Here is an 8953-nt window from a genome sequence, read left to right on the forward strand (position 1 = left end):
AACAGTCACCGTTGCCTATTTCTGAATTTCTCATTTAATATGGATATCGTACATCAAAATCGATGTTCTAGCACTCCACGATGTACCTTTCGATGGTAAGAACACTCTTTGTCTTCTAGAGATGCGGCACTTGACGCGGTGGAGTGATAGCGCATCTTGACCCTTAAAACGCAAATGTAAACATCAGCGCATGAGCACATCGTAGTGTTCACATGGCCAAAAATTTACTCTCGAAGGACATGTCAGCGGTGGTGGAACGGCTGTGCTCTAAAATGCTCTCTGCTGGAAACAGCGTATCGGCCCCAGGCCGAGGATCGTCGACCCCGTTTTTGAATGAAGATGCAAGCTACAAAGTTGTCCTCCCGCGTCTACCAACCGGTAACGATGTTTTGAATTCTGTTTTCCTTCATGCGGACTTGAGTGGCAGACCATACCGTGCTCCCGACTTCCGAGACGCTCTGCTTGAGGTAGTGAATACTTCAGATATTGTAGGTGTCGGACAGTATCAAATGAGCCATGTATGGATGGTTACTTGCGCTAGTAGTGCGGCAAAACAGACCCTCGTCGCCTTTGGTGAGCTCCGTGTCAAAGGGCTGAAGTGCATGGTGATAGATCCGGAGACTAAAAACATCAAGCTTAAATTACTATGGCTTCCACCTCACCTTGAACCACGACGCGTTGAGGAAGCGTTCCAGGCCTATGGTCAGGTGAAGTCGGTGGAGAGAGAAGCATGGAGATGCACTGGCATGGAACAGTGGGTGACAACAAACCGGGAGGTTTCCTTGGTGCTCAAGGACACTATCACCGTAACCTCGATACCGCACATTATGTCCATTTATGGACACCAGTGCCTCGTACTTATCCCCGGTAGGCCTCCTCTGTGCCTTCGTTGCAAGCGCGTGGGACACGTTCGACGACAATGCAGAACACCGAGATGCTTACAGTGCCATCGATTTGGTCACTCAGCGGACGCCTGCGTGTCCACCTACGCCAATAAGCTTCGTTCTGGGCAATATAGCGCAGACGAGCCACAACTGGACCACCTCATGGATTCTACAGAGGTAGTAGATGCCACCGGAGAGACTACAGGTGGCATTAGGGACGAGGACCAGGAGACCTTGAAGCCAATGCCAACCAGTCATAACAGCTCAAGTAAGACTAGCGAAGCTTCCGGCGAGGATGACTCAGTTTGCCCACCTGGCCTAGCAAGCCTTATGGAAAAGCCCCCTGATGACAAGGAAGAAGAGGAAGAGGCGATGGACATCAGCAAGGCCAGGAAACGTCCGGCACCATGCAATGACGAAGCAACAGAATGTGCACTACCGGCGCCCGAGAAAGTGTCTCCTAGTGCTCAGCAAACTCCCTCTCCTGGTGATAATGTGCCCCACCGGTTATATCAGCGTAGTCAGGAGAGTGGCACAAAGAAGCCCAAAGGGAGCAAGACCACAGATTTACCTGTGGCCAAGGGCAATGAAATACAAAAGCTTTAGGTGACCAAATGGCTACCGCCTTCACCCTCCCTTTATGTGTAGCGACACTCAACGTACGTGGGCTGAGGAATATAAGGCGTCAGCGGCAGTTACTACACGTGCTTAGGCAGCATGAAGTTGATGTTGGTGCAGTGCAAGAGACAAAGATATCGTCTGCTGGTGATGTCAACCTTGCGCTGCAAACTTTTCAACCTGATTACGAGGTGTGTATTAGCCAAGCATGTGGTGCTTCCGCTGGATGCTTTTTGTTAGTCAGAAAGCAGTTAAATCATTCTTCATTGTCGCTGCGTGTTGATGGGGAAGGCCGCCTTATATGCTGTGACCTCTCTTTTCATTCCCGTAATTGGCGATTCATTTGCGTTTATGCTCCCTCAAAAGTGAGTGAGAGGAAGGCTTTCTTCCTCTCACTTGCTCCGCTCCTAGATACTGACAGAGATTTGGTACTGTTGGGAGACTTCAACTGTGTTTGTCATTCCAGAGACCACTCATACCTAACTAATCGTTATGATGCAAGTGCTGCTTCCCTGCATCAGTTAACGGAAGATCACAATCTAATAGACGTGGGCGCCTACACCCCATCTTGGGTGCGGTTCACGCACTTTCAAGGCGTCTCCCATGCTCGACTTGATCGTGTGTATGTTTCGACGAGTCTCTGGTCTAACATTCACAACTACGCCGTGAAGCCTGTATTTTTCACAGACCACTGTTTAGTAGCTGTTTCATGGGGTCCCCGAAAATTCCGCAGGTTTGCTCCAAACTGGGAACTGTGGAAACTTAATACACAACTTTGTTTTGTAAACAAAGTGAAAGAATTATGGCTAGAAATAACACAATGTCAACAGCTTCCTTTGTTTGCTCGATGGGAAATGTTCAAAAATAGAGTAAAAAATGAGGCGATTGCCATTTCATGTGAGCTGTCTCAAAGAAAAAAAGCTGAAAAGCATTACCTTCATGATCTACTTCACAAGCTGCACGCTTTCGAAAGCCAGGAACCAGGGTTGTATAGCGATGAAATAAACATAGTTCGCGCACAAGTACAGAAATATGAGACGGAAGTGTACAATGGAGCAATGCTTCGTTCACGCACAACTCGCTTCACAGAGGAACAGCCCACAAAAAGGGCTCTCGGTGATGAGAAGCGATACGCGCTTTCTAAGCAAATATTAGAAATTGAGTCTGGTGGGTCTATATACACAGACACGCCCCAAATAATAAGCCTATTTGAAGCTCACTATAAAGATCTTTTCGCTGCAGTTAAGCCTCAGAATGGATACGAAGAAAACGCTGATCAGTTTATTTCGCTTATGCCACACTTAGAAGAAGATGATCGACTCAGCGTTGATGGGCCAATAACTCGAGAAGAAATTAATTTTGCCGTTGAAACGCTGCAGAGGAACAAGACGCCTGGTCCTGATGGCCTTAGTGCTGAATTTTATATAAAATTTCAAGAATTCCTGTGTCCTTTTTTGCAGCAACTTTTCGAGGAAGCCTATCAATATGGTGAGCTTCCTCCATCTTTCTATCAGGGCCACACAACCTTAATACCAAAAAGCACTGATGATGAAACAATAAAGAGAGTAAACGGTTATAGGCCGATATCATTATGTTACGTGGATTACAAAATATTTGCAAAAATACTGACAAATAGATTGCAGACAGTCATTACTAAATTAGTAGGTGATCATCAAACATGCGGAATTCGAGGCCGCTCTATACAGACAAATGTTCATATCGCACGTTCAGTTCTTGAGTGCCTTGGGGGTAGTACGGATCAAGTAGCTCTTCTCCAGATTGACCTCGCCAAAGCCTTTGATAAGGTTCAACACGAATTTTTATTCCAACTACTGCGACATCTTCAGTTAGGGGATGTATTATACAATGGTATAACACTTTGTTATAAACACTGCACTACAAAGTTAATTGTGAATCGTACCCTCTCAGATATAATACAACTACAGTCATCCGTTCGTCAAGGTTGTCCGCTCTCGCCGTTACTCTTCGCCATATACTTAGAACCACTTTGCTTAAGCGTGCTTTGTGACTCGAGCATTAAAGGATATATGTATGCCGATGAGGAAATTAAAGTGCTAGCTTATGCAGATGACATTGCCTTCTTTTGCGTCGATAAGCCAAGCATTACCAAGGCAATAAACGCTACCCTGCGTTTCTGTGAGACTGCAGGAGCTACTGTAAATTTTGACAAAAGTAGAGGCTTTTGGCTAGGCATGTGGGCGCTCACTCCCTCTGTATTCGCGAATATTCATTGGAATCAGTCTCCGTTGCGATATCTTGGAGTACCTCTCGATAACTTCCGTAATAGTGGACCTCATTGGGCGTCCACGATAACCACTATCCGTAGAAAGGTGACAACCTGGCAAGGACGTGATCTCTCCATTTTTGCGAGAGCTAAGGCATGCAATACATTTCTCGCTTCTAAGCTTCTTTATGTTCTGCAGGTCTTGCACTGCTCACGTGTCCATGTCCAGGCATTTCATAGAATATTTGCATGTTTTATTTGGCATTCATCATGGGAAGCCATGAGAAGGGACAACCTTTTTCACCCGCTTGAAAAGGGAGGCCTGGGTCTTGTGCATTTGTTTGTGCGACAATTGGTCATGCGCTTATTTTACCTTAAAAATGTCCGTCATCCATTCCTTCTCGCAGTTAATCGAGCACGTCTTGCGTCACACCTCCCTTTTCTTTTTGTCACGACAAACGTTGCTCAAGAACTACCGTTATGGGGCTTCTTAAAGGAACTTGTCGACACTATTTCTTTCTTAAAAGCCAGATTCAACCTTGAATATTTGTTTACCGTTAATCGCACGTCGCTAAATGCAGCACTTATAGATAACCTTTCCCCTGAACCGCTGTACCGAAAGCCGTATCTGTCTCTATTTGGTCAAGATGTTCTTTGCCGTGTCCGTAGAATGTGCATTGCGCCAGCAGCAAAAACGTTTTTCTTTAAGCTGCACACCTCCACACTGCCAGTTAAAACGTGGCTTCAGGAAAAAGGACTCTATGTACCCTGGAATACAAATTGTAGGCTTTGCAATCAACCCGAAACAATAGAACATTGCTTTATACTTTGTCGTGACGCATTTCTTTTTTGGGACATTTTACAAAGAACTATCAAAAAAGGCTTTCCTCTCACATGTTATGGTATCCGGTTCCTTCCTTTCAAAAAGACAGCCAGTAATACACCATATGATTTGTTTATGTTATTAGGACTTTATTCATTATGGAGAAGTCGAATGATCGACAGACATGCCGAGCCACCTCGCTCGACAAGGTCTATCTTCCGTGAAGAGACTGCTCAAGTCCGGAGTGTGGTGCTTACATATGATCCCGTCCCTGAATGGATTTCACACCTGGACGCTTGTGTTTGTTTGCCAGAATTTTGAACTGTCATTGGACTGTATACTTTCTGTGAATTTATTTCTCTTGTATGATCATATGTGATGTAACTGTAGCGGTTTGACAGTAACGATAATCCCATGCAATAAAGAAAAAAAAAATGTCAGCGGTGGTGAAGTGGTAAGATGTCGGGCTCGGAATCGTGTGGTCGCAAGTTCAAATCCTTGCCGCGGACGTTTTTTTTTATTTTTTTTTTCACTTTTATATTTTTTTGTACTAACAAATTTACATAGCCTTAAGGAGGTCTCTGTCAATTTTTAATTAAATGTTGATCATGAACTACAGAGCTTTCTACTACAGGACGTCACACTACAGACAACAGAACTACAGGCAACAGAACTACAGGCAACAGAACTACAGACAACAGAACTACAGAAACAGCGTCCCAAAATACGACAGACTGTCAAAATTTCCTGTTGTGTTTTTCAACTGGGTGGGTGTACGAGTTTAGAGAGACCCCTTTCTCGAATTGGACCTAGAGGAGAACTTCCACGAACCCGCAACGCCCTGAAGGGGTGGACAGGCGTCTAGAATTCCAGGAGGCGGGACGACTTCTTCCTTTCAGCAGGCCCGGTATAACTACAGGAGGAGAGGCCCTCTTTCTGTGCCGGTCACGGGACGTCGACGGAAGCACGATCCCGCCCACGATTGTAGAGAGCCTATTTAAGGGGCTCCGATATGTACTTTTAATCACTTCGTGCTCTTCTCATTTTCTTTCATCTACCTTTGAACAAAGCGTGCAAGTTTCGCACTAGAAATCATATCGCCCTTACTTGGTCGCCATGGTCTACCGGATGCCTGCAGCCCACTGACAACGCCACGCTACCGAATAAGTAACGTCGGTCGAGCTTTGATAGGCAGGTGTCGCTACAAAAAGGGTAAGCTAAGAACGGCAATGCCGATGGTTTGAGTCGTTGCCCCTAGAGTAACGAGAGTCTCATGGTCAGCCAGGTTTCCGCGGCATTTTTACGTTCGTTCATACGTTTTTCTGAAGTGTAGTCGATTGTCACCTCATTTTATTAACCACGTCTTAACGCTTTCGAGAAATGGCTGTTTTTAGTGTTCAGGGGGCCGAGGACGCGCGTAAGGAATGGGAAAGGTGCAGCGGGTTTTCTTTTCTTCAAAGCCGGGTGTGTCTTGGGGGAGGGTGGCCTTGTGCTCGCTGCTTTGTGGTTGTGGGTCCGGCACTGTTCTGGGGTGATTGCTTGCCCACGCAGGAGACGAAAAGTTGCGAGACCTGCTTGCAAGACCAATTTCACCGGATCGGACCAGGAAGGAAAGTCACAAGAGCGCCACGAGGACTGATGACCACTTCCAGGAATCTACCTGCTACGAACTAAGGGTTCGTCACCTCTAAGGGGAATTCTACTACCGAAACGCCGATCCCTCATACAGCGGCTGCTGGCCCCTTCACGTCGGAGTATTCCTCCCCGCCAGAGATGCTATTAGGGTTGGCGTCTGACACCACGTCTTTAAAGGAATTTCAACCGACCATCTCACCCTGCCTCGTCGAAATGAGGCGTGACTTCGCCTGCTATTGTTGGCATCCCGATCCATGTGCAGAAAGAACTTTCTCTCACCCGACCTTCTTCCACCAGGCCTCATCAAAATGAAGCGTGACTTTCTGATTCGCCATGACCGTTTCGAGTGTCTGCCTGTCTGCCGGAAGCCCCGCATTGTACAGGCCTCTCTTGTTTGTGTATGTGTGCATGGGTGTGCGAGGTTAGGGATACCTTTTTCTCGAATCGGACCTAGAGGAGAACTTCCACGAACCCGCAACGCGCCGAAGAGGCGAACAGGCGTCTACAATTCCAGGAGGAAGGACGATTTCTTCCTTTCAGCAGGCTCGGTATAACCAGAGGAGGAGGGGCCCTCTTTATGTGCCGGTCACGTGACGTCGACGGAAGCAAAGTCCCGCCCACGATTGTAGATATCCTATTTAAGGGGCTCCGAAATGTACTTTTGATCACTTCACGCTCTTCTCATTTTCTTTCATCTACCTTCGAATAAACCGTGCAAGTTTCTTACTACAAATCGTCTCGCCCTTGCTTGGTTGCCATGGTCTACCGGATGCCTGCAGCCCGCGGACAACGCCACGCTACCCAATAAGTAACGTCGGTCGAGCTTTGGTAGGCAGGTGCCGCTACTTCTCGGCAGCAGCACGATACGCTTTCCAGGAGTACGCAACACCTCGAAACCACACGCAGTAATGTTGAGAACCGTATGTGCGCTCTTGTCCTTTTCTTGCTTACTTTTTGCGCATGCTCCCCTAAGCTGTATTTCATGGAACGCTCGGTTTGGCAGGTGTACATTCTATCGCAAAACACGAGGATGGCATAGAACGTGCAAAGCTTGGGGACAGCCAAGCAGAATCAATTCAGAAGATCGAAACAGGGTTTGCAGATTATGGTATGGTCGTGAAGAAGAATGAATTGGGATACAACCGGCTTCAAAGAAGGTCGCACATCTGTGCAAAGTCAGCCACGCTATGGGGGGCATTCTACAAGCGACATTGATGCAATTCTTTGTGAAGGGCGAAACAGGATCAGGAGATAGCTGGCTTACTGTGAGAGAAATTGCTCCGTATCAGACAGCTATAAAGAATCCATGACTACCTTTTTAAGACAATGTCAGTACGCAATGCTGGCCAGCAAAATTTTGGCAAGGGTATTGAACGAGAAAGTCGAAGAGCTCGCAACTGGGCTAGGATAACGCCCCTGCTGGTGTGGCTGAAATGATTCCGTCTTTTCTGGCGCGGAGAAGTACTTCAGTGGTTCGTCAAGCTCCCTTGCCTCCGGCCATAAGCCCGCGCGACTTCTGGCTGTTCACAAAAGTTGAAGGGCAACTGAAAGGCACGCACTTTAGGACCCGCTAGGACATTAAGTGCAACGTGACGGCTGCACTAGCAGCGCTACCCAAGGAGAGATTTTCAGGACTGTTTCCAGAAGCGGTAAGAGCGTCGGACGCGGGTGTGAAAGCAGGAGGGAGCGACCTTGAAGGGGATTAGGACGAAGAAAAACAAGGCGACGCTACTATTCTTGCGGCGATATGGCCAAATACCTTTCAGACAGGCCTTGTTATAAAGAGTAAAAGTAGTAATAAATAAGCGCCACACGCTCAATCATCAGAGGAAGAAGAAAGGAAGAAGGAGTAGTGAATTGGCAACACACTCTCCGTCACGCGGCCATTCTGTGGAGACGATGAGATGAACGACTTTTTTTCCTGTTTTTCAGTTGTGTCGCTGTTGTGATAGTTAAAAAGAAACATCTTAGAAGCAGGGCTTACGTAACACGTAAGCGTAAGCGTTACGTAACACGTAACACGTAAGGCACCTCCCTTAGTCACTGTCAGAGATGTTACATCAGACGGGCAGGAACATTGCTTTCTTTCAAAGCAATGCTTTTGATAAATTGCTAGCACTGTATGTTACTTTCATCTATTTTTGTTCTTTCCCAATATTGCTGTTCTTTTGGTAAAAAAGAAACGTACTTTCAAAATACATCCAGCTGTTAGCCAATCCCCCATTACGGTCAGACGCTGTCACTGAAGGAAAACCAAGCCAAAGACGGGATACACACATGGAGTAAATTGCTAGTTAAGGCTGGTGTCATGTAAAAATAATTCAAAAGCGCCTTCGGCTTGCGCTATGCAGAATGAGCGCTAGGATAAACTCTGATAACATCTCGTAGTTGAAAGCATGCGCCAGGAATAAAGTTCGGCGAACGCATCGGTCATCAATTTGAAGAAAGAAGAACGCTTGCAGATGTGTAATATGAGTGCCGGGATGCCCACACACAACCACATGAAAAGCCTGTCGCCTTCTTCTGCCACTCACAAGAAAGAGAACGAGACCCCTTCTATGTCAAATATTTGAAATTACTTGAAGTGGTAGCCTTTTATTTTATGCTTCTAATATCTCCTGGACGCGATATCCACATCTGGGAGTTTCGCTGGTTTGCTTAGAAGTTTGGTGTTAAATAGGTGTTTCGGAGCATTACAATTTCCGAGTGAACTTATTTGTCTATTTTATTTCCATCAGTGCAAACTAC

General features: G+C 46.5%; 1 protein-coding gene across 1 annotated transcript; it reads left to right on the plus strand.

The window, feature by feature from the left end:
- Positions 1-263: 263 nt before the first annotated feature.
- Positions 264-4979, plus strand: LOC135902824 (uncharacterized). The gene is made up of 2 exons (XM_065433090.2): positions 264-1693; positions 4716-4979. The coding sequence occupies exon 1, from the start codon at positions 273-275 to the stop codon at positions 1488-1490; it is 1218 nt and encodes a 405-aa protein (XP_065289162.1). The 5' UTR covers positions 264-272; the 3' UTR covers positions 1491-1693; positions 4716-4979.
- Positions 4980-8953: the final 3974 nt, after the last annotated feature.

The sequence above is a fragment of the Dermacentor albipictus genome, chromosome 1 (genome assembly GCF_038994185.2).
Source record: "Dermacentor albipictus isolate Rhodes 1998 colony chromosome 1, USDA_Dalb.pri_finalv2, whole genome shotgun sequence".
Taxonomy (NCBI): Eukaryota; Metazoa; Arthropoda; class Arachnida; order Ixodida; family Ixodidae; genus Dermacentor; species Dermacentor albipictus.